Source organism: Aythya fuligula, chromosome 7 (genome assembly GCF_009819795.1).
Source record: "Aythya fuligula isolate bAytFul2 chromosome 7, bAytFul2.pri, whole genome shotgun sequence".
NCBI lineage: Eukaryota > Metazoa > Chordata > Aves > Anseriformes > Anatidae > Aythya > Aythya fuligula.
In genome coordinates, this window is record NC_045565.1 from 23773093 (window position 1) to 23798835 (window position 25743).

At 48.3% G+C, this 25743-nt stretch overlaps 1 protein-coding gene across 1 annotated transcript in view; it reads left to right on the forward strand.

Annotated features, from left to right (window-relative positions):
- Positions 1–25743, forward strand: part of FBXW4 (F-box and WD repeat domain containing 4) — a 57537-nt gene that overhangs the window by 22819 nt on the left and 8975 nt on the right. The window contains exon 6 of the mRNA XM_032190884.1: positions 20861–20926. Coding sequence (XP_032046775.1) covers positions 20861–20926 — 66 coding nt within the window. The remainder of the gene's footprint in view (positions 1–20860; positions 20927–25743) is intronic.

A 25743-nucleotide genomic window follows, 5' to 3' on the forward strand; every position in this document is an offset into this window, starting at 1 on the left:
TTCACCCCCGAGCTGAAGAGCAGGAAATGAGGATCAGTTTCTCTTTCCAGCTTCTCCCCTCTGGAGCTAAAATGACACCTGTGCCTCATCCGTGTGTCCTGACTGTTCCCTTGATGCTGGGAGGAAAAAGAGTTTGTTTTACTTTCTTAATCGTGTGATAACGATTCTCTTTGGCCTTTTGCACATTGGTGAAGAAAATACATGTCCCTTTTCCCTCTCCTGCAGAAACGCACATACAAACACTTCTGTAGGTTGGCAAAGCGTGCAACTTGCCCTTCTTCAAGTCAGTTTCTTTGCTTTGTGCATCACAGTTTACACAACTTATCAAATGCTCCTTTTTTTGTCACTTTTGGCCAATACTCTAACATATAGATTGTCTATAACTGTGTGAATTGGCTCACTAGTGGTTACGGGCAGGTGAGCAGGTTTTGGGAAGCAGTAGCTATAACTGAGTCAGATCCCAGACATCTGTTTCTAATCTTGTGGTGCTCTGTTGCATATTGAGTCTTTTTTTTTTTTTTTTCCTGCCATTTTTTTCTCATCTTTCACCTTGCTTGAGGGGAAAGTCTGTCTCAGAAAGCTTGGGGGAAGCATCTTTCTTCTGTTGCTCGGTTTGCACGGGAGAATCCATGCCTGTTTAATCGATGTGACAGAAGAAACTTAGTTGAGGGGGCTGGCAGCCTTATGCCTTGAGGTTTCTATTTCCAGTTTGTAATCGTTTTCTCTTTGCTTTTTAAACTTACAGGAGGGGAAGGTAACTTCACCAGACCTCGGCTGCTGTTTACCTTTGCTCAGTTGTGCAGTGTGCCTTTGTTTTTCCACCTTTGATCAGTGTTCTGCCGACAGATAATTTAGCAATTGCATCCCAGGGTGGAAGTGTGGAGTTAATGTTAAAATTAGGGTTTTTTTTTTTCCTTTCCTAACTTCTCTGGCTGATGGAGCAGAGAAGGGGAGAGGGGAGGTGAAGGGGGCCATAAATTCTAGACCTGGTGATTCTGCTCCTTGTAGAGAAACGAAAGCCTCTGATGTCTCTTCAGCACTTTCATTAACATTTAAATTAAGGGTTTGTTTTTCAGGCGGCTTCAGAGTCAGAGCCCTTTCATAGCCTGACACATGGAGGCTGTTCTCTCTTTTTCTCTCTCTCTCTTTCTCCTTGCAAATCAGTGTACAACAGTAATCACTGCTCTATTTTTTTTTTCTGATCTCTTGGGAGGGCAGCGACCTGACAAGCTGTACGAGAGGTTCAAAGAGAATCAGAGAGCGAGTGCAAAGGTAGATGGGCAGGAGGATGCCAGGTTTCACTCCTACAATTAGAGTGGTGTCTGTTCCCTCCCCTGCCTTTCAAAGGCTTGCTTTTGGGGGCGGGGAGTGACAGAGAGGGATGGACATTTCTTGTACGGTGAGAGCCCCAGGTGCAGATGCCTCTAACCAGGCTCAGCTTCCACTGTTACTCCTCCCAGATGAGGCTGGGAGCCTCACTCAGAGGATGCGAGCTCATGCCCCGAGGTGGGAAGTGGAGTTGCAGTGCCCTAAGATAGCAGCCTAGCCCCTCTCGAGGAGTGTTGATTCACTCTGAGGACAGGAGGCTGGTCCTCAGCCTGTAGTTGGCATTTGAAAGGAGGGAGATAGTGGAGGTTGTTGCCCTGAAGTAAGAAACTCACCTCTGTCTGCCGTGCTGAAGTCACACCTGGCTGGGTAGTGGAGCTTCCTGTAGAGGAGATGGCTGGTTTGTGTGCCCCTTGGGTCTTGGCTTCCAACAACCTAAACCAGGCCACGTGTTGCTGTGGTGTAGGAGCGAGCTGGTTTAATATCAAGGATTAAAAAACTGTCTTCTACCCGCTTCAGGAATCGTGAGAGAGCCAAGGAACAAGGATATGGAGCTGGGAACCCAGTAGCTAACCTCAAGGTTAGAATTTAACAGGAACGACTTGCAGTGGAGAAGCTGTATAGCAAGATTTGTGGACGTACAGTCTCCATGGCAAAGCTCTTTTTGAGTCTCCCCGTTCTCATCTCCCACCCAGCTGGTCACCACTAGTAGGCTGTTATCTTAGGTGGGCTCTGTGGCAGGAGCTGGGGGACTCAAAGTGGCGCTGAACCTGTGTCTTTCATGAGCTAAACGTGGACAGCAGGTGGAGGAACTTGAGCCAATGCATGAGCAAAGTGTTTAGCATAACGAAACCTGCAGGTCTGTTGCTAGGACAGCCGCACTGCTCGTGTCTTCACTCCTCCACAGCATCACGTGTACTTGGCTTTCACTAACAGCTTGATCCAGGTGGGCTTTGAAGGATGCCAACAGGATGAGGGCAGCAAACTGGCAGTGGCACTGGGAAGGATATTGTCTGGATGCTGGTGGATCTGCTGCATCAAGACGGATGCCAGAAGTTTTTGCTTCACCAAGATTGGTCTTAAGTGTGCTAGTGGTGGTGGTGGGCATGATTTAAATCATGTAGCTCTTCTGGAGGACATTATTCTAAATCATGCGTGGACAGAAGACTCCCATATATGCTGAAAAATGTTTCTGTTATGGTGTTTGTTTTTTCTCCCTTTTGTGTGGACTACCACAGACTGCAGTCTGTCGGTTCTTGTGTCACTGCTGTCAGGTTGAAGTACTGTGTCTGATCTGTTACTGAGCATGTGGTGGTGTCCTTCAGACAGTGAGGGATACAGAACAGCTTTTCAGGGGCAGGTGATCTTGTCCGTATCCCAAGTGCTCTGTAGCTGTGTGGTGGGATGTGCTCCTCTGATCCCATCTGACCCATCCCAGGGGGATTCAGAATGCTCTTTACTGCTAGCATCCATCCCCTCTTCCAGTTGCTTCAGCTTCTGGAAGCTCATAGATTCATGCCCAGTGAGTTTCCTCTTCAGGGCCCAGCGCTGTTTGGTGCTGAACGTGTTTTGTGAAGCCCACAGCCAGTGAAAACCAAAGCAATTGGGGATGGGAAGGAGGATGCTTAGTACTTATCACACACGGTCCTCAATCGTGACTTCTGAGCCACCTCCTGTGTTGCTCAGTCTGCAACTTTTCAGTGAGGAAAGCTTTTCATTTAAGCTCTCCAGAGGCTGAATGCCAGCACGGAGCCCAGCTCGGCTGCCCCGGCGGCACTCGGGACAAGTGTGCCTCAGCACCACTGGGGTAACTCCTCCTAAATTCTCTTTGGAAGCTCCACTGTATTTATGGGTGGGGAAGGCGGGGGGATGCCTGCCCTCCCACCTTCCCCCATGTTGTCTCAAAAGGCCCTGGTGCATCTTTGATTAGGTGTAGGTCAAAAGAATTTCCACATCGTGACCTTAATAACTGGGGTTGATTGGCAGGCGGTCTGCGGAGAGGGAGCAGCCTGGCCCTTTCATCTCCCTTGGTGCCGTGCTGGGACAATGGGCCAGCATATTTTCCTTGTTGTTCCTCATTTGAAAAGGGTCTGGTATCTCTACTAGGTACCTGTGACATGGGGGTCTTGATTGGGGTCTCATAAAGGGCCCTGTCAGTGTGTCCAAAGGCCAGGCACACAAAGGCGATCAGTGGGTGGGGGTCTCAGCTGACCACTGAAGAAGGGAGGGGAGGGTCCTGGAGGCACTGGAGGGAGAAGCAACCCCTGATGGGAGACCTTAAAGGGGGGAGGGGGGGAGGAGGCGGCCCATTTTTGTCCCAAACTCATCAAGCACATCTGCAGAATTGTCCCAGCCGCTGCCTCCCAGTTTCAAAAGAAAATGATCGTTTGATAAACCGTCCTGATTCACCACTTTCTCACAAGGGAGGGAGACCCACCTTTGACCTCTATGATTTCACATTGGCCCAGCTCCCCCCCCATCCAATTGCTGGAGAAACTTTGAAATGCATCCCTTGCGTTCCCTCTCCTTTTCCCCTCTTTCCCTTTACACTCTTTTTTTTTTTTTTCCCCCCTCTTTCTTTTTTAGTCCCCCTCCTCCTCTTCTCCCTGCCCCCATCTTCCCCGCTTTGTAAAAAAAAAAAAAAAAAAAAAAAAAAAAAAAAAAAAAAGCAGGCCTACTGCTCTGGAGTTTAGGCGAGTAATTAGTAAAATCTTTTCTGCAGCACAATAAAACCACGGCGCTTGGCCCGCATATTCCCACCATTTACATACTCGCGGGCATTTGAGAAAACAGGTGGCATTCCCAGTGCATCGTGGCCGATGAAAATCATTCGGAAGGGCTGGGAGGGGAGGGGAGGGTGCTGGGACCCGCTCGCTCCTGCGAGCTATAGGAATGTGCATGAATATATTAAAATGGTTTCACACAATGCTTGTATTTTCCAATGGGAAGAGGCGTCTTCGGGATGAAAGGCGGCCGGGGCCAGACGCAGGCCTCTTGCGAGCTCTCTTTCCCACTCGGGGTTTGTTTGCCCGGACCCGATGGAGAGGGGGCTCGTGGGGGAGGAAAGGGCGAGGGTGCTATCTCTGAAGAGTAAATCTTTGTGTGCCTCCCACCCGCTGTGGGCCCAGCAAGTCGAGTTATGAGGGAGCTGTGTCTGCAGAGGAGGGTGGAAAGGGGGGAGAGCATCGGGACCTTCTGCAGAAGCCTTTGGCGTTGCAGATGTCCAGAGGAAATAGCTTGTAACGGAGCATATAGCTGTGTGACCGATGGGATTTGGTGCCTGCAGCAGGAAATGACCGAGAAGGAGCTGGCCATCTTGGGCAGCATTAGCAAGGTGCCTATTAATAACAGCAACCGTTCCTGCAGGACTTTTCCAGCTTCGTCTTAGTGTCCAAGAACTGCCCAGTCAACGCTCGGCCTGTGCAACGTGATCGGCTCTTCCTCTCCTTCCAAGAGGAGGCTCTGCCACCAGGCTCTGCCGCCAGGAGGTCCTACTGCCTTTCAGGCAGAGTCCATTTAGCCATGTTGCCTCCTAAGAGGTTCCTGGGGCTCTTTGAACTTGTAGGGTGTTGACAAGAGGTGTGTGGTGTCTAGACCCTGTGTCTAGAGTGAGGATCAGGGATTTCCCTTCTAATGGCTAAGAAGAAAAGGAAAGAAGCAAAGTGAAGAAGCTGAACGGGAAGAATGAATGGATTAGCCTAGGAACAAGGTGCTGTAGGGGAGGGGAGATCCTGGGTTCAGCCCCAGCGTTACTATTTTATTTGAGAACACTGTGGAAGGATGGAGAGGCCTTGTTGGAAAAAACAGAAGTAGAATTTTGGCTTCTGTAAGGTCTTTTCCACTTAAATAAATAAATAATCTCCGAGGGAACTGGTGTGGTTCCAGCAGGGTGATCTGGATGTCCATCTTAACCTGTGCTACAAATACAGTCTTTGCAGAAACCTCTTCTGGACAGCTGTCCTGTGCAGGTTGGTTCTGCCCTGAGGATTTACACACCTCCCCACAGTCACAGCTGCCAGGAGGAGCAATTCCAAGTCCCGTGCTACCCATCTCAAGGCCCTGCTCCCAGCACGATTTATAACCCTCTAGGGAGGAGTGGAAAGCACTGCTCAGAGTCTTTCTCCCCAGCTAAGTCAGCTTTCCTCGTCCTTTCTGACCAGGCTGTCTTTGTGGCAGGTGGGGAGAGATTGCATTACTCAGCCCTGTTAGGAGCTGGGCAATTCAGCATCCCGAAACCTTTTGCAAAAGGGTATTCTTTGCATGTCAGCTGTTCCTAAAATAGATGTGCAGAAGTAGGAAAACATGGTGATTCTGTTTCTCCCAGTTGGCCTGGCACTGATCATACTGGTGTTTGTCATGGTGCAAAGGTCTCTAACCTTTTGCAGGAAAAATCCAACAACCCAATCGGCAAGAGGGCTTGCTTTTTTTTATTTTTAATTATTGTCTTCCCAATTCTCTGCTCCTCCCCTTCATCTTTCTGCATTTCTTAAAGAGGCAGTGGAGGGAAAAAAAGCTTTGGTTTTTGTTTGGGAAGGGGGTTAGGAAGGGCGACGTGGCCCCTGCAACCTCTCATAGGGGTGTCTTGTCAGGGCGCGGCATGAAGGGCACAAACAGATCATAACCTTTAAATGAAAATGCGATGGAGGGGAGAGATGAAAGCAGTGAAACAAATTAGATACATCTAGAGGGGGTGCTCAACTGGAGAAAATTAGCATTTCTTCCTAATTGGAGTGCAGGGCATTCCATTACAGGGTTTCATTACAAGGAGGGAAGCACTGGGCCTCTTTAGGGGATTCCCCCTTGCCCTCAGTTATTCTAAAATTAAAAAAAAAAATGTATTTGGGGAGAACTGAAAAAAAGACTGAATTAATCAGAGTGAAAGTTTCATTCTACTTCATGAAGAGGAATGATAATAAAGCACCAGTTCTCTGTTTATTAAGAGAAGGAGGAGATGAAGTCAGGTGCTAGTCCTAGTTTTTCTGAATGAAACTGAAAAGTCTGCAGGAGGCTACAGGTGACAGTAACTTTCTGATGCTAGCACTCGTCCAATTAAATTTGTAGCTGTATTCACAGTGCACTGGTTTGACCAAAGCGTAGAGTTACATGGTTTTTGATCAATATCAGTGGAGTCAATTCAAGGTTGCTTTAAACTGCACGTCAAGACTAAGCATAACTTAGAGAGAGTTATAGGGAAAAAAGCATCATTGCATCTCTGCGTTAGGAGTAGGGGGAGACAGTTTCTTTGTTCCAAACAGAGATTATGCATCAGTCAGTGCTCTCTGGAAGGAGGGGAAAAGAAGAAAAGGAGACTTGCTTCAGGTATGTGGTATGCAATATATGTTGCTCTGCCAATCTACAGTTACAACATTTCCTGCTCCAGCTTAGGAGAGGGAATATACAAGCATAGGAATGTGGTTTGTAAGAAACTGCTGAGGGAAGTCTCCTGCCTACGCAGAAGGTGTTTCCTTGAAGAGTGGGAGGATGTTAGCAGCAGCAGTGCCTTCATCCTGGGCTGACTCTGTCATCTGCGTGCCCAGAATGAGTTTGCAGACAATATAAATTTACAGAATTTTTAAATGCAAATCTCTAACTTAACCCCTGCTGCTGAATTTTGGCACCTCCATCAGTTCTGACTGAGCAATGAGTCAACTTCTGCTTATACACAGGAGATAGCAGAGCTTATAAACCTGTAGCCTATGTCCATGCTGAACCCTGACAGGGGATGCACTCTACTCATGGGAACAGACTGTGACCCTGTAAATAGGAGTTTGCAAGGTCTGACCACTAGGGTTTGAAGGCTAGAAGTCCCATTGATGTGTACTTTCTGCCTGTAGTTCTGAGCACAAAAGCATTTGCTTGATTCATCTGTATAATATGTCATACCTAGTGTACAGCCCGGCTTTAGCATCTGGAGAAGTCAAACCTGAGGCAGACAGGCTGGAAGCTACGGATTCATTTGTAAAGCAATCACCTTCCTCATGTCCCCATGCACACTCCAGCTGGTGGCTATCTGAAAAGGTGAAGCAAACCCTCTTAAATGGTGCTTTGTATTCATCATGCCTGGACGTACTTGTCATGCTTATTAGCCTGGAATCAGAGAGCATTCAGCATCCTCATTCTTGAAGGCATTTAAGCCTACACACAGAAATGTGTTCAAAAATGAAATCTGGCCACAGCCTGGTGTGTCTCAGGCCTTCAGTTAAACTATGCTGTTGACAGTTTGATGGCTTTGGGAGCTTTCTGAAAGTAGAATATTGGAGTAAAAATCAGCCTGGACTTACCCTGAATTTCTAGAGTATGAATGTGAGGAGCCTCTGTTGCATGGCATGGAGCATAGCTCTGCACACAGGAATATCTTCCAGCCTAGAGAAAGCACTGTTAAAACTGGGAGCACGGCTCAGAGATGAGCTTCTCCCATATTGGTTCTTGCAGACATCAGAGCAATGTCTCCCATGCCAGGCCTTGCCAGCCCCTTCAATTCTCCCAAAAGATGTTTGAGAGACTGTTTAACACGAGTGAATGCGTCAGAGACAGTCTGGCTCTAGATTAGTAAAGCAAGCTGCTTTTGAAACACTAGGGGAGGTAGAGAGGAGATGGGAGAGGGACCAGAGAAGCTGAAGTTTGGAGAGGAACATATATCTGGGACAGGGTAGGCAGGTTTAAAGGAGGCCAGTTCCTCTGAAAAACAGGAATGTTTGGCATCCTGCATCTCTGTCGTGAGTGGTGCAGGACACTGGAAATACATGGACAGAAGTGTGTGGCTGTGACTCTCTCCTTGGCCACGTTGAACTGGTTTTCTTTCAGAGCAGTGTGAGAGCATTCCAGACTGGAAGGCAGATTGGGAAGTCTGTTCTCTATTTGTAGTGTTTCCTCTGTGTTCTGTGGTTTGTTCTCTAGAATTTGTCAGGTCTTCTGTACCTTCCCTCCTACCTGCAGGAAGTACAAACACTGCAGCCACTTTCTTGCTATAAAGAGCTGTGGAGGGGTTGTGATGCTCCATTCACCATCTCTGCACATGCCTGCTTGTGGGATATACTTGCACAGCTTTGTAGATTTCACAAGTGTAGTGCTAAATTTGGGGCCAGGTGTTAAAGCCAGCTTTTAATGTGCATTGTCCTGCCTAATGAGTAAATCTTTGCCGCCTCTCCTCTGAGATTGAGGTCTATGTTCCTCTAAGTCTAGCCGTCCATCAAAGAGGACTTGAAATGAGGTCCTGCTATGGTTTGTAGACATGGGCAGCTAATGAAGAGAGAGAGCCCATTTCCTTTGAGAAGAGAAACCTGCACCAAGGTGATTGATAGTCCCAGAGATTTATTATTGTGGGGGCTGGGTAGGGGTTTTCAAACTAGAACCCAACAGCTTGTTTTTTTCAGGAGGAAAAAGAGGTCTGGTGTACGCACCTCCCTTCCCTCACACAGCCCCAAAAAAGCAGAAGAAAAGGAGACTAAGGAAAAAATAACTGATGAGAGGAAGCAATTACAGACTGAGCTGGACCAAGCAGCAACTGCTGCCTTTGCTGTGCTTGGTCTCTGCCTCCTGGTGCAGCTGCTGTGAGTTTTGCACCTGTGCTTTGTGTAGTGACCTGCTTCATCTATCCAGACAGATTTAATGAGGGGTGGGGATGGAGCAGGACTGTTTGGTGGAATGGGTTTTCTCTTGCTTCTTATTTGAAGTCTTAATCGGAGGATCAATTAGTGTATGTGGCCAAGGTCATGTTTTCCTTCTCCGTGCATCTCCACTGGATTTTATCCTCTTTGTGGATAAGAAAGCAGGGAGCCTGCTCCAGAAATTAGAAAAGCAGTAATTTTTCTCTAGCACCTGTCTTCTGACGGTCTCTGTATACCTCATGCTCTTTTTATGATTTTAATGTTTTCCCTAAGCCATTCCTTACTTCAGTATTGATGGCTTTCAGCTTAGCAGTGGCAAAATGTGACTGTTCAGAGTGCTCGCTGTTGGAATGGACTTCACATCCCTGAGATGTGGTAAGCTCACCGTTTCCTCCCAGTGCAACCTATGGCTGGAGTCCACAGAGACGCAGCATACCCTGAGCTGATGGTCGTGTAATTGTCCCTTGTGTATCCACCTGATAAAGATCAGCAGCAGCTTCAGCTGGGACGCTCCGAACTTGCTGCAGAATCGAATGCTGACATTTTAATCATGGCCCTTTCAGTGGAGGAACGTGTGAGCAAGTTTGGTTCTGGCATGTCTTCACGTGGGTGTTTGACTCACCAGGAAAAAAAAGGGTTCTTTTAATACTGTATTTTTGGATGGGACTTCCTAAACTCTCCGAGTGCATGGGAATCGGTCAGGCCACGGAAGGGAAAGGAGGAAACTGTGGTTTCACACTCTTGCCCACAAAGCTGCATGTGGATGTAGAGCTTCCAGACTTCTGCTCCTTGCAGTGTTGGAGGACTGACTGCCAGCACTTGTCCTACTTCCTCTAGAGAGCAATTTACTGAGGGGCAGGAGGCAGGGGGGTCCTTAATATCCCTTCATCAGATATTTCTTAACGTCAGAGGACAATGTGTTTTAGGGAATTCTCCATTCCGTTTCAGACATAGGTGTGTTCCTGAAGGGGTTTCTTTCCGGTCCCCTCCAGTGGGACTCTTTGTCTCCTACTCCATTTTCTGTGCCTGTTTATTTTCATTATGCTGTCTTTAAGCCTCATAATAAATTATTCCTTGTTGTCTTGCCTCGTCCTTTCCCTTTTTCTACAGCATTTGCTTTGCCTGTTCCTTTTCCTATCTTTATCTGCCTAATCTCAGTTATTACCCAAATTTGAGAGTTCTTGGCCTGCCTTGCTGCCTAGCTTGCTGATACTGAAGATTTTGTAAATGTTGTTCCAGACACTAAAGCCTGTGCTGTAAAACCCATGTTTTATTGTATATTGACATGAGGATGGTTTGAGCTCTGGTTCTTGCAAAACTTTTTCACCAGGTTTTTGTGTAATTCAGGAGCTGTGTCAGAAGCAGCTGCTAAACATCCTTATGCCTTAGATGTGTGTTTCCTGGTTGTTTAATGAAATCTCTCGTGCCTTTTTCTGCATACAGGGCTGGGGCTGTTCATTCTGGTGGGTTTTATTTCTCACTCTGATGCTTGCTCGCAACCAAGCGTGCAGATGGAGAACCTGCAGATGGAGAGGCTTTATCCAGGATCCTGGCCTCTTAGGGGCAAACAGTTAACATGCTCCAAATGCTTAGCATGAAAACCTTGGAGCAAATCGTGGTGCATGGAGTGGAGAGCTGGCGAGGGGAAGGCTGCCTAGAGCTTTAAGGGCAAATGAACTGAGGTTGCTGCAAGCGTGTCCGTGTCGGGGCTGAAACGATCAGAGCAGGAAAGCTCGAGGAGTCATTTCATGGCTGAGTTAAACGCAGATGAGGCTTTGCTTGCCTCCTCCACAAAGCACCTGTGTCTCCATGCCTCAGTGTCCTGGACCTCTCTGTGTGCAGCATGTGGCGCATACATACACTTCTCCCCTTTCACCTTGCCTGGTCTTTAGCTTCTTAAAACCCTCTGAGCAGCATTTTCCTCCCCTCCCCTCCGCTGCAGGATAAGAATAGCTCCTTTAGACTTAATTTGGAAATTATTTGAATATTGTAGAGCAGAGGAGAATGATCTAGCACTCCGTTATTTACGTGATTGGGCTTTTTTCCCTCTATAAATGTGAACAGGTACAGCTTCTGCCTCTGCGTGATGTGGAATAAGAACTGCCTTTTGTGGCAAGATGATGAAAGTATGTACTGGTTGAGAAGTCCTCCTTTTCCTTACCACCCTGACCACTTCTTTCAACGTTCTCCTAAATTGGGAAGTTTGAATTTGGGATGTGCGTGAGTGTGTCTGTATGGGAAAAGGAGTAAGATAAAAATAATGGGTGCCTTGTGGCACCAGGAAAACCAATTCCTTCCCACCCCTACCTTTAAACTGAAACATTCTTGGGTTTTAGTTGTTCTGGCAAAACTGAAAGGATTCTCCCCTCCCCCTGACCTCCCTGGCATGCGAGGATTGCTGGCTTATTGAAAAGTCATTTTCTGTCATATATTCTAATGGAAAAGCTTAGATAAGCTCTTATTATATATGCATTTTTAAAAAAGAATACTTGTTACTGAAACCTCTGCCAGTCACGTCTGAAAATTGGGATCGGCATTGGCAGTCATGAAGCTTCAAAAATAGAAAGATATTTTCAAAATAGAGGTGTTCTTGTTTTGCATCATGATTCTTTGAGCATTTGCTACACATGGGCACGTATTTAGACTTTTCACCGAAGTTATGACAACTGGAGTATGCATATGATCTGAATGTGTATGATCTGAAGAGAAACCAGAGTATTTTGGGATGGAATCATGCAACTTGCTTCTCCAGTTTGCAGCCAGCCATGGCACTGGATCACAGTTACGTGTATAGCTTTAGGCAGCTTAGAAACTACAAGTCTGTGCCCTAGGGGTTGTGCTGCCTGTCTCCTTGCTACATATTGAGTCTCTGGGGATCTCCCTTCCTTTTGTGACTGTACCATCTCTGAGGGCTTGGTCAGCGCTCCGATGCCATCAAAAAACCACCACCAACAAAAAACCAGACACCACTGCCTTGGAACTGCAATCATCAAGTCAGCTAAGCCAGCTTAACTTGTCTACAGCTGACCAAGTAAGACAAATATTCCTATCCCCAAAAGAACTTGCTCATTCAAAGCATGGATGCTAACAAGTCCTGACAATCAGCAGCGGCACAGTGTGACGATGGATGCCACGGTCCGGTGCAGCGCAGCGGCAGAGACACTGGGAGCCAGGTGTTTTGGCCAGTTGGCAACAAGCAATGTTCCCTGTTATGTTTTGCAGAACCAAAGGCTTGTGGCAGAAAGGTAGCTGGCATAAGCAAGGTCTCCCTATGAAAAGTTATTTTGCTTTGCTAATGGCAAGCGGCTCAGCAAAGAGAGACCTTGGAGCCTTCACTGCTGTCCTCCCGTGATTCCTGGTCCTGCTTGTCCCCTGACTTCTGGGGCAGATGCTGGAGGATGTGAGTGACTCTTCTCTGCAATAAGAATCATCACTCTGTCATTAGCACAGTTCTTGCTATCCCCTCTGGGACCTGCAGTGCCCAGTTTTCATTCCCCAGGCCTGTTGCCTTCCCTGGTCTCAGTGCTAAGGTACTAGACTAGAAACCCTGCTCTGGTAGCGGACACTACCCCAAGCCTTCAAGAATCCGTCATGCATCGCATCCCTTCAGACGCTCCTATTGTGCATCACTGGATCTCTTTCCTCCTTCCCTGCATTTTTTGGCATCCTGCACTGCCCTGCTCTGCAGGCTGAGGGAAGGAAGCACACCGTGAGCTGACCTCCTGGGCTGAACGTGTCCTCGCTCCGCCAGGCAGAGCCGTCCCGCTCCAGCCCCCTCCTCCTGCTCTCCCCAGCCCCAAAAAGCCTTTGTCTGCCTGTCGAGAGCAGCCCCCCGTCCGTCCCCAGCGTTCCCACATGGCGCACCCTCCCCAGCAGCCCCCTCCTCATTCAGCACTTGGGGCTGAAAGAACCTCGGCTAATTACGCCGGGCTGAAAATTACCACTTTGCTGTGTTCTCCTGCTGCTGGGCCCATTTGTGTGGGGCCTGTAGTTAGAGGGAACAAAGCCCCCCCCCCGCGGAGCCAGGCAGGCCCCAAGTGTGAAGCTACAGGTACAAGCAAGAGGGGAATGAAGGGAATAATTACCAGCTTCTCCAGGTGAAAGCCCCGTTAAAACTTCAATAAGCCAATTAGGGGCCAGGGTGGGTGTTTGGGGGGGGAGAGTGTCCCCCACCTATGAGTGATTCCCACCAGGCAATTAACAGAAATCATTTCACGGAGGGGAGGGGAGGGTAAGAAATGGCTCTTAGAAATTGTGCCGGGTTGGGGGGGGGGGGCTGAAACAGCACGACCGCTGCAGTGGTCCTCGTGTGCCCCAAGCTCCCCGCTCACTGTGTGGCCTCCAAGGGTTGGTGGGGATAGGGGGAGAGGGAGGAGGGAGAGAAAACGGGAAAGAAAAAGGAATCGCTGGAGCTTTACACCTGGGCAGGCTTTGAGGGAGCAAGGGCTGGAGTTCAGAGCTGTGTGTGGGCCTGGAGCTCTGAGCTTGAGGGAGCTGCTGGATCCAGGGAGGTGGGTGAGGGGGAAGCCCAGGGTGTCTAGAGGTAGAGGGAGAAGTGCAGGAGGGCGAGAACTGAGTGCCAGGTCTTCAGAGATCTGCCTGAGATGTGTCTGCAGGTGCCAGCTGCCTTACCCCAAAAGCAAATGGTGTCTGTGAGGTTTTGTTCTGCTCTGCTGTTTAACCAACTAGTCTCGGGCTGACCTGGAAGTCCCTAGACTTCCTCCTTTTTTTATCTCTCCAGGGAGCTTTCTGTGGTTGGAATAGAAACCTGTATCTCTTGCACAGCCCTCCTTTTAGACCTGCAAATGGTTTCTCAGCAGTCATGTTCAGCAGTGATTTGTCTTCCAAGATGTATGCCCAGAAAGGAAGTTCTGTTCACAAAAAAGGCCTGGCGAGCGTGCAGAGGCAAAATGGTTTTAGGATTGTCTTTCTGCACCCTTGATGCTGTTTGGTACATGTTGCTCAGACCAGTGCCCAGGCTGCATGCTGTATGACAATTCTTCTTTGCTTAAAGACTGTACAGACCAACCACTCCATGCCTGACAAGCCCGGAGGTTGGGGAAGGAGGACAGGTAATGAAGATTGTTGGATGTGCTATGCAAGTAACAGTCTTACACCATTAAACACGGGTTATTGAACTATTCTGTGAGTGGACTCACTGGTTTCTAAAAAGGGATATTTTCCTGTTCCCCAGTATGAGAGAGCTGTGTGTGTGTGTCTGTCCGGTCTGGATCTCTGCCTTAGTACCATCAAGCTCAGGTTTTCTCCAGAAATGGGGATTATATTCTGTATCTGGGTGCCTGTTTTCACATTTTTTTTCTGCTGCAGGGCTGGTGAAGGGGCAGTGAACAAGGATATGGGATGACTTGAGCAGATGATACAGTGAGACTGCAAAGCAATGGCTGCAGGGTGGAGGTGTCCAGGTTTGTCTGCTAATAAACTTGTTAGAGTAGGGGAGACTCCTCTACCATGCTGTGAAGCCTTTGGAGATATAAAAAGCTTATTCTGTCCTCCAGCCTGCGTGTCTCTGAAATCTGGAGGAAGACATGAAGGTAGAAGCCAATGGAGAGGGTTGGAGAGGTGAAGCTGACCTTTCCTCTACCCTGAGGCTTACAGTAAACGATGTGGGAGACAATGACGTGAGCGTTTCTTCTCTCAAACGTGCTGGAACTCTGCCTCAAATGTGGGACTCCTCTGTCTCAACCTGGCTTCACTACAGTGCCCTTCAGTACAAAATACAAATGGCTTCTTTCTGGGGACCGCTTTCTAGTTGTCCACTCGGGGCTCGAGGCAGCATGCGAATGAGTTATTAGCCTGTCTCTCCGTGCCCCTGTCACTGGTGCTCCTTGCCAGAGCACGGCAATTCCTGCTGGAGCAGCTGTGGTTGTAAACGTTGCGGTGTTCATGCGGTCTTCTTTACGCATTTTGCTTTCTCTCTGTGCTGGGACCCTGCTGGAGCATCCACGGGGACTGGGCAGAGCTCTTCTGTAGCTTCTCTGTGTGCTATTTACGATGCATATCAGGAGCACAGTTCAACCCTGAGGTGGCTGATGCCTTGGGACGCACTGCGGCGTGCACACGAGGCTGAAGGAAGCAACTGCAGACATGCCAGCACTTTCTAGTCTGTTTGTGGAGCGAGCCTGGTCATTTGCCTCCAGCTGCTGGTTCTCTTTGACAACATTATTCAAGGCTGAACAAAGGTGAGGCTATGCTGCCGTGGGTCTCTGCTTGATCAGGTAAACTCAGGCCTGTTATTGAGTCCAAATACAGGACTATTTTACCTGGATGCAATCACTTGGGCCTAAATAAAAGCTCACCTTTAGAGGACCCCAGATCTTCTTAGTGAGTTTGGGTAAGCAGTACAGGGAGCTGAGCAGATTGCTGCAAGCAGACTCCTGAAACCAGGCTTTAACAAGGTGCAGTCAAGATACCTTTGAGCCTAGAACAGCAGCCAGCGATGCAGATAGAAAATATTTAAGTCAGATTGATGCATCTTGTCTTCTTCTCCTTGCATTGAAGGTCTGGAGCTGGGGTATTGCATGGCAGGATGTGGGAGGAGTGTGGTACATGGGATGGGAAGGACAGGAAGGCTCTCGAGGACTGAGAATTATGGAAAAACTTAGTCTGGTATCAAAAGCTAGTGGGTTATTGCAGGGCTGTAATAAATTGGATGCAACTTGCACTTGTTATTTCAGGTTTTGGACAGTTGTGTGTCATCAGCCTCTTCGATGTTTCCAGTCCTATTGTCTTCTAAATAGTTTTCCACTCTCCACACTCCCTGTTCTGCAAAGGCATGATTTTGAGTTATTAACAGCAGCCAGACTTTTGGTGTAACTGCCTTTCCTGCTGATTTTTGCTCAGTTTGTGGTTACTGAGTTGTCAGCACATAAACCAGCTGTCCTGGTTTACTGGAGATACTGACGATGCTTAGTTCAGTTTTCTGGTTATCCTTCAAGAGGTGCAAGGTAGGACTAATGGGACCTGTTTGGGGTAGTGTATCTCTGGGGAATGAAGGGGCAACACCAGGCTCGCCTGCCCACCCGATCCTGGCTTTATCCAGCATTGCACAAATAAAAGGCAGGTGGGAATTTTTGCACATTTGTGAAGAAGAAAAAAATGATGCCACACTTTTTTTTTTCTTTCTTCTGCAAGTTAAATGCATCTGGGTAAGGAGCACCTGCTTCCCCACGCTGTCCCCATCCCTCTCCCTTTGCGTGCATCTGCTCTGCCGGAGAAGCCTCGCGCTGGAGGTGCCGAAACTCGCCGTGCCGAGCATCCTACCCCCTTTCTCTCCCCTTCACAATGTTGCTACTGTTGCATCTGCTCCCCAGCCTCCCGGGCTCTTCAGCGGGGGCTCCACCAAGTTTGTGTGACCTTAGCACTGCATTCATGCCGGAGGAGTTACCTTCTGTAACGATGTCAACCGATGAGGTTAGCGGGATGCTGGCGGCCGCGATAAGACATGACATGTTCTAATGATTCGCCCTAGCGAGCTGCGTGTGTGTGTTGGGGGGGCACAGAGGGGCTTGGAGAGGGGAGGTGGGGGCCCCACAGGTGCCGACAAAGACTTTGACCTTTGCTGCTATAATATCAGTGTTTCACAGGCAGGGCGGTTCGGTAACCCACTTTCAGCCCATCAAAAATTGATTTAATTGCAATTTTTTCCCCCAATTAGGAGCACTGGAGCTTAACTAATTGGAGTAATAGAGAGTAATAAGGCTCTGATAAAAAGCCTTCCTCTGCCTCCTTTGTATCTTGTGTCATCGCCTGTCAGAGGTCAGAGAGCTTGCATATTCTATTAGGCAGAGTTGCCTTCATTTGTACAAATTAGTTTACCCAACAGTAATTAAAATGCCTGTGCGGGTCGGGAAGAGCTGAATACAATTGATGGGCACGTTGGTGAAGGATTTGACAGCTCTGGTGGCCTCCCTTGCCAAAGCGTGTCAGTGCTGAATCAAAGGCTACACAAACCCACAGACCCGTGTGCTTAACCCGCGGCACCGTCGGCACCAACTGCTTTCTCTCCTCTGCTCCGCGCTCCGTTTTTTGGCCTTGCTTTCTCTTCTCCTCCTTTTCTCATCCCACTTGAGACTCCATAAAAAAAAAGTTTCCCATCTTTGAGCCATCCTTTCTGTCGATGGCTTTCACAACGCTGCTGCCAGCCCCCCTGTCCTGTCTCCCTCGGTGCTCCCCCAGCTCTCCCCCCGCCTCCTACATTCCCAGCTGCGGGGCTCTGTCAAGTAATAACTTCTTTGTTTCCTGGTTCGACGAGTCTCCATGTAGAACAGTCTCCAAAATGGAACAACGATGCCCAGTTCCAAGGGGTGGGAGAGCAGGCAAGGAGGAAGGGACAGGCTCTTGCACGTGTCAAGCAGATTCTGGGTTCAAAATCTCTGAAAAGCAGAATGGGACTTGGGAAGCAATCCGTTAACACTACAGGGTGCAAGCCTTGAGCACGGTGGAAGTTGAGAAGAGGCTGGGAAGGACCAGTTTCACCCAGGTTCCTTCAATGTCCACATTGTGGGATGCCCAGCTCAGGCAGCACTTGCTCTGAAGGCTGGGTTGACGTCGAGGAAGGTATGTAGTGTACAATGGGATTTGCACCACTGGAGCTGAGGCCATTTCCCAGCTTCATGACAAAGAGAATCCTTTAGAAAAGACTGATGTGCCGCTACCTCCTTCCCCTGGTTCTTCCACATCTGTCCAGCATGGGGTAAAGAAAGGTGCTACAGGTAGGTTGAAGCTGTTGTTGGTATTTTAGGAGCAGGCGTGGGACTGTTGCAGCTGCATTTTAGCCAGAAACTGCTGTTGCCAGAAACTACAACTTCTACTGCTACAACTGCTGTTGCCAGAAATGCCATGGGATCATCAGTGACCACAAGTCAGTTGGATGGACAATAGTACTGCCAAAATATGCGCTCTCTGGCATCCATCCCCTGGCACAACTTCTGTAGTGGAGGGATGATCTCTTCTGAAATATCTCGTCTCTAGCATACATAGTGGCTTTCACATGGCAGAGGAGAGCATAGTGGGGAAAGAGACTGCATCTACAAACCTGACCGAAGCCTGGGCACAGCAATTTTTATGGAGTACAAAAATACATCTGGTCACTGTCTGCGTACAGCAGTACCACGTACTTGAGAGGTGGGTCATCCCTGTGGTAACATATATAGGTTATCTTGTGCTTTCTACTTCCCAGCCCAGTCTCTCTTCAATCTCTGACTCTGAAAGCACTGGAAGGCAAAATAAATGACATTTATTAAGTCAGTGAGTAAGACTTATTCTGTCCTGTTTGTGTACCATTTTTTAGCAGCTCAGTTGGAGTTATTTCTTTTGAGCAGCTGGCAGGAACAGCTGTGAAGAGATTGCACTTCTCTAGATCAGAGGTTTTTGGTGCACGCTCTGTGCTTCTAAGACAAAAAGCCCTGTTAAAAGGCAAAGTGAAAGAAGCAAGCCTGGTGAAAGGTTTCCATTCCACTTCCAGAGGCTTTGGAGACAAGCTTTACATGCTTAGCTCCGATCTGCATGCTGTCAGACCTACCCAAGTTTTCTTGTGTTGCTCCTTCTGCTTGGAGCAAACCCCTCACCTCTGAGAGGTTCCCAATTTGAGAGGCCTGAGGATTGAAGCTGTCTGTCTGCAGACCAGGCTCGGGGGCCCTGGGAATCCAGCCTTCCCCTTCCATTTGCTCCCAGGCTTTGACAGTTTCTCGGTGGCACCACTGCTTTCTGCGTGCTTTGTGAATGCTGCTCTCTAATCCTGGCAGCGAAGATGCCCCACTCTTCTGGGAGAAGTCTTATCTTTGCTTGCTAATGGGCTCCAGCCTTTTAAAGATAAGGTTTGCAAACCTGATCCTGCTGAAGTATGAGAGAAAATTCCTGTTGACTGAATGAAGGCAGCTTTACCCAGAAGAGACTTGTTTGTGGCCCTGAGGCCTGTACGTGATGCTGGAGAGGAATCTCTTCATCTAATGTTTTTTGTTTCCCTTTTTTCTTTTTCTTTTTTTTTTTTCTTTTTCGGAGGGTAGGGGATAAGGACTGAGGAGGGAAAGCTGAAGTCCAGGACTGACAGCATGAGCGGGGATTAGACCTTGCCGTTCCTCCCACCTTTCTCTCCCTGTTGGTGTGCCTCCATGCTAATTTAGACCTGTGGCAACCATCAAAGCCTGGCTGCATACCTTCTGCACAAAGGGGCCTGTCTCCCACGTGAGGGCGTTCTCTGCTGGGACAAAGTCAGTTTGTCCCCCAAAAGAAAAATCTTAAGCACCCAATTGCCTGCTTGACTGACTCCCTGACTGCTATTATGTTTCTAACCACGGTAATTGGCTTTAGTAGTTATTAATGGATTATGTTTGGGGAGGGAGGGACAGAACCCAACACCTAGCTTTGTAGCTGAAGGACTCCCTGACCAAAGTGCTGCTTTCCAGACACGGGGTTTGCCTGGTGAGCTGTCAGGGTGAGTCCTTTTTGCTGGTTACACCTGAGCCAGATGTTGGCGAGAGGGGAATGTGCTTTGCTTGGTGGAGGGAAGGCAGGTGTTGAGCAAAAACCCTATTTCCAAGTGCAAAATGCTGCAGGCTTTCTTCTGTGGCCCTCATGGCTGCTGCACAGCAGGAATCAGCTTTAAAAGAGACTTTTCCTTGGGCTCTCAGCTCTTTGAGATGGTTTGGTTGAGATGGTTTGGTGATAGCTGCCTTCAGCCTTAGGATTGGGAGAAACCAATTGCTCAGGTAAACCATGGAGCTGGGAGTAAAGAGTCCTGAGTTCTGGCCTGGCTTCCTCATGACTCTTCTCTGGCTTTGATCAAGTCGAATGCGTGTTCACTGCCTTGCTGCTGGATGCCTCCTAATGCCAGCAGTGCTTCTCACAGAAGTACAGGACAAGAATCCATTCCCACTACATTAGAGGCTTGGAGAAACCATCTGACTTCAAAAGGAAGAACATTGTAGGGGATCAATGAAATGTTTAAAAACTGCTATTTTTAATGGACATGATACATTTCCTTATTTTGTGTTCCTCCTTGAGCTGCCATCCCCTCTGTCGTGCTGCAGAAGATGTTTAGGCAAAGCAGAGAGGCAGCTTTTATTTAAAGCAGGCCCCATTTCCTGCATTTGTGCTATCCTTGTTGCAACGACTTAAACATAGTTTTGGTATTTTATTCTCAGTAGCTGCAATAACTGTGGCTTTGTGAGAGGTCATTTATAGTTTACTTAGAAATCTTTGTATGAGCTAGTTTCTCATTTGCGTCTGAGGATAGGTAGCTGTCACAAAACAAGCACATTTTCTTGCCGCTTTAATTTAAGGATTTGTTCCTCTCTTAAAAACTAGTTTGAGGCCAGTGACTGTCAGGCAACCTCCGGAGCCAGCATGTGGAGAAGGGATGCGGCATCACCACGAGTTCCTTGTAACAGGCCCTGCTGGAAAGTGTGAACTGAGACAAATATTGATGCCTCTGGTAGAGAGTGCTTGAGCACTGGAGAGGGCATCCTGATCCAGCTTTGAAATCGGCCTTACTTTGAGCAGGTTGAATAGGAGACCTCCATTCTGTGATTTGTTAGACCTGTGACACTGCAGCCAATTCATGGTTGTGCAGTGAAGTTGTATGTGCCATGACACGAACTGAAAATTAATGGGGAATTTTCCACAGGGTGTTTCTGCAGCTGACAGCACTGACAATGTATGAAATGTCCTGAGTACAGTAAGATTTTGAAAACATCACTGCAATTTACAGCTGTTCCTGTTTTAGGCTTTCCATCCACACATGCAAATACTTTTCTGCCTGCTCTTGTGAAATGTGGTGGAATATACTGAAATAGTCTTGAACTAGAATTCAAAGCCTGCCTTGTAGCCCATGTTCTCTGTCTTGCTCACACTCTTTCTTCAGAACACAAGGATTAGTAAGTGTTTTTGTTTGTTTTGTTTTTGAACAGCTCATTCGTGACGGGGACAGCCTGCTGTGGACACACCTCGCCTCTGAGAATCTGGGACTTTGAGAGGTGAGTGAGCTTCCATGTTATGAGGAAGGGCTTGGCTGGGGAGAGGTAAGTATCAATGAGAAATGCAATGTTGGAGATGCCACAGAATCATTCTTTTAGTCTGTATAGGCAAGAGACATTTAAGCATGAGATTACAGAATCACAGAATTTTCTAGGTTGGAAGAGACCTCAAGATCATCGAGTCCAACCTCTGACCTAACGCTAACAGTCCCCACTAAACCATATCCCTAAGCTCTACATCTAAACGTCTTTTAAAGACCTCCAGGGATGGTGACTCCACCACTTCCCTGGGCAGCCTGTTCCAATGTCTAACAACATTGTGTCTAGTTTCTTCTCACTACCCCTGTACAATCAGAACACACCCATTACAACTTCCTTTGCATCTTTGCATTCCTCTATCAGATAGAGGAGTAAGGAACGTGACCTGAATCCTTCCATTTGCAAACTTGTCCATGGTGCTGAGAAGCCAGATGGGAATGCGGTATCTACACTCATCTTTTCCTGGCTGGTGTTTCTGGTAGCTCGGGGAGGCAAGGGGTGGCAACAGGTTATCTGCTGAAATGACTCAGGCATGTTGTCTTCTCCCTGTCTTAATAAGCATTGGAGGTTAATTGCTCTGGCCTCTGCTTTGGGGCCACTGAGCAGTTCCTGTTTGGTAAAGGTGCTGACCTTAACAACCGGGGAAATGTCGGGCTCAAATCCCGATGCGAAACTCAACTGCTGACAAATTTGAAACTCCTAGCCTGCGGGTCTTTGTGTAATGATGGACAGATAGCAAATATTTGGCAGGATTATTGAACGGCAGCTCAACTTTCCGGGACTGGTATGCTCTGGGTAGGAGTGGCACAGCACAGATTATCAAGGGAGTGCTGTCAGGATTAGGGAGAGCTGGTGAGGTCTGGGAGGGGAGGGGTGTGGGGGACAATGGCAGAGAAGGGGCCCGAGAGGTGTCAGCAGGGCTGTATTTGGGGAAGGGAGGTACAGGAGGATTGGTGGGGATGCAAGGCTGGTCTGAAGCCAGTTGTCTTCTAATCTGTAGTTGACATAGTTTAGGTTGTCTGAGTCCACTGCATCAACTGGAAATATAAAGCAGGTTGTTTCTTTTTCTCTGAAGTAGTAAAAGTAAAGGGTTGGCAAAAGGTGCATCCTGCAAAGGACAAACTAGAGTGGGAAACACGGTTCTCCTGCATTCAGATGTGGTGAATGCTTCTTGGTGACCTAGTGCAGTGGTGCCTGGAGTACCCCAGAAGGATACAGGCTGTGCTGTGATACCCCTGCCCATCAAGTCCCTGGCGATTCTTCAATAGAGGCATCTGACAGCAGCGAGGAGACAGGCAACCCTCTCCCCCTGCCCCACAGCCTCTCCCGAGGAAGCCTGAAGAGATAATAAAGCTGTGTAGAAAATAGGATTAAGGTAATGAACAGGCACAACGGAGTTTGATCTTTCAATAATGTCAAAGCCTGAGTGACAGGCAAATAAAAAAGCCAAGGCAATCTAGGTTACTGGGCCTCTGTGGCGATGGCTGGAGTGTCAAACTTATTCTTCCCTCTTCACCTGTCACAGCTGGAATGCACCATGCCACTGGGGCTTTTCCTCTCTGGGGACCTGTGCACGAGCCGGGAGTCTTGTCAGCACGTGCAGGGCAGGAGGCTGGGTAAGGAGCACGGCTGGGAAGCTGGCATGTGATGCTTGATGTGATCGTTCATAGTGAAGGAGTACGGAGCTGTCCTTGTAGGTCTTGGCTTCTCCATAAATGGTTCTTCTTCCCAGCAAAGCTTTAAACACTTTTTCAAAGCCTCCAGTGGTTGCTAGAAGCGATCTTGGAGGAAAATGCTCATTTCTTCCCTTGGGGCTCATGCACGTTTTCTCTCTGCTGAGATTCTGGAAGTGGGAGCATGACATATAAACTCAAAATCTTAGAGCTATACAGGACTGAAAAACTCTTCCTATGCCCAATGTGCCCTGAAAGCATCGTGCAGATGCAGCCAGGCTCTATCCAGGCCCTAACAGTGAGGTGCTTGCCCCTTCCTTGTGGTCATGAAGAGCCAGAATCTGACCCACAGAAACTGAACGTGACAAGAATGTATCCCTGAAAGCAGAATCCAGGCAACTTCTGGCAAAAAAAAATGATGCAGGGGAGAGTGATGCTTAAGCCATTCCTTAAAACTATAGGATCCTTGGCACCACTTTGGTATTTGGTGCTGGCCAAGACCTCAGAATTAGTTTAGTTAGCTGGTGCATGGAGGGGTGTGTAACACTGCAGCAGTTTCTGTGGCATTCTCTTCCCTTGGGTAGGTGGTCTTTTCCCCCAGCAGCTGAGAGCTGGAACATGCTACAAAAGGATTTAGAGCTTAAATAACCTTTTGTGTACTGATCTTCTTAGTTCCAGGCCAGATAAGTCCTTGGCTAGTGCTTGTAGCTGTTGGTCATGGTGTGTTTTCCTATTTATGACCTTCGCAGTTCCCTGACCCTGGGGCAGCCATTCTCATCCCTCTGAGAGAAAAGGGATAATGTCTTCACCTGGAAACACGTCCTGGGCTTTGAGAAAGGCTGGTTGGGTTGGGAGGCGAGGAGATTTTTGGTGGGGAAAGGAAATGCCTCTTGCTGCATCCCACCCCCACAACTGTCTTTCATTTCTGACTCTGCTCATGGTGGTGTTGGATCAAAGCTGGAACAGGCAGCAACAAGCAATTGTCAAAGGGAGTCGAAAGCAGGGGAATGACTGCGTAATGCCAAGACACCGTCTCTGATGGCTGAAATTCCAGCTGCTGCTACACCTGGCCCTTTCTCCTGTAATGAAGGAGAACTTTTTTTTTCTTCTTTTTCTTTTGAAGCTGACTACCTGCACCTCTGGAGGATATATCCCACAGATGCTGCACTGTGCCACCTGATTGCCTTTAGATGTGGGGGAAGATGCTGTGTGCTTCCTGCTACGCAGGATCAAGGGGTGTGTTTTTGAGGGGGCTGTGAATAACTTCGATGATTAGAGGTCTGCACAGGAAAGGAGAAAGATGAGTAGTACGGTCCCCTGGGTACCAACCTGTCTCCTTGCATCGAGTCTCAGGTCTTGCTGACTCCTTGGCCTCTTGCAGGGTCCCTTGGCTCTCTGTGCCAGTGAGGGATATGATGGCAGCTGCCCCTTTTGCTGGTCACATTCCTCTGTTCCCTGTGCACCTGTTTTTTTCTGCTTGGACCTTCCTGTCTTGTCAGGGAGTGTTAGTGTGTGGCTTAGCGAAACAGTCCATTAATGGCAAGCAAGAGAGAAGGAAACTTTCTTCAGATCCTGTTCCTCATTCTCTTCCCACCTCATGTCTCATCTGGGACTCTAACCTCTCTCCTAACTGCTTGGGTGATGAGTGACACCACTGGTAACAGCTCCAAAGCCAGCATTTGTCCCTTGCCTGCAGAGTACCACCGCTCCCCAGCCTCCCGTGGTGGTCTGCGTGTCTTTAGGAGCCAAACACCCCTGTCAGAGACGCTTCTCCTCAAGGTAGGATACTCTAGATCTTGCTCTCAAGCAGCTCTTGGAGCTCTTCTGCCAAGCCTGATGTTTGAAGCGGACCAGTGACCTGCTGTGGTGGCCCTCGAGCTGTAAACACTTGGAGTGCACGAGTCCAACATTGTCCTTCCCTGTGACACAACGGGACAGGCGCAGGGCACGAGAGCCCTTGTGTAAACCGAGCCAAGCTTAGTTGTGCCCTGCAAGCCACCCCAGATCCTCTACCTTTTAAATATCCACTCTTTGTCCATCTCCTCCCCCCTTTTGAAAGCATTTTTGGCGGAGTGTGTGTGTTGTGTTGTTTTTTTTTTTTTAAGAACCCTCTAATTTCTCGTTCAGTTTTTCTCCCTCTCCCGAGCCCTTTGAAAGTGGCTTTACGCCGTCACTGACACCAAACTGACACTTTGCGTTTCCCCACTTCTTATCCCTTTATGGCAACAGATGTTGAAATTTTGTATCCCTTTTATCTGTCCCTCTTTGCCCTCTTCCTGTAATTAGGTTTCCCTTGTTAGCAGTACAAAGTGGCCCGGTTTGCTGCCTGCCCTTTTGAGCCATTGTGTCTGAGCACATTTTTTTCCTCCTCTTTCGGAAGAGTTCCTTCCCCCTTAAGTAATAGGCAGGGTGTGGGCCAAAGCTGGGGCTTTTTCTTGTTTCTTTGTTCTCCATTTATCTCTGCCACCTTTTTCAAAGGGATGGGGGGGAAAAAAAATACGAGTGCGTGGCAGGGGAAGACACAGAGTTGCATTTCTTGACCGCCAGGCCCCCCCTTGCTCTTCAGGTGTTCAAGGCAGGTGCCTTTGATGTCTGCAGGTTTTGGGGAGGTGGGAGGCAGAGGATTCATGAAAGTGGCTTGGGAGTGGAAGAGAAGGGAGATTCAGGTGTGTGGCTGGTGCCCTCAGCAGAGGGGTGGGGAGGTGTCATTCAGAGCAGCTGCTGAGCAGGTTAGTAATCCATATTTGCCTCTAGTGCTATTGCACCGGGGTCTTTCTGAGACAGCATAAGCACTACCAGCGTAAGCAGCTGGCTGAAGGTTGTTAACTTGCTGCTGCTTGACCTCTGGTATGTGTTTCCATGGGACCCTCGCTAGGTTGTGTCTGTCTGTCTGTGAAGTAGGGTGGGCAAGAATTAGTCGCTGTCTCTCAAATCTCTACATTCATCTGCGGCCACTTTGGTGGCTCTTTAAACCTATTGAATGGAGGAACTTGAGCGCAGTTGTCAACAAGGAGGGAGAGCTTTAAAGCTTCTGCTTGCTCCCTGTGCCACTCTACAGCAGCAAGTGTAATCTGACAGCTGTGTGCTGCGTAGCATCGAGTGCCT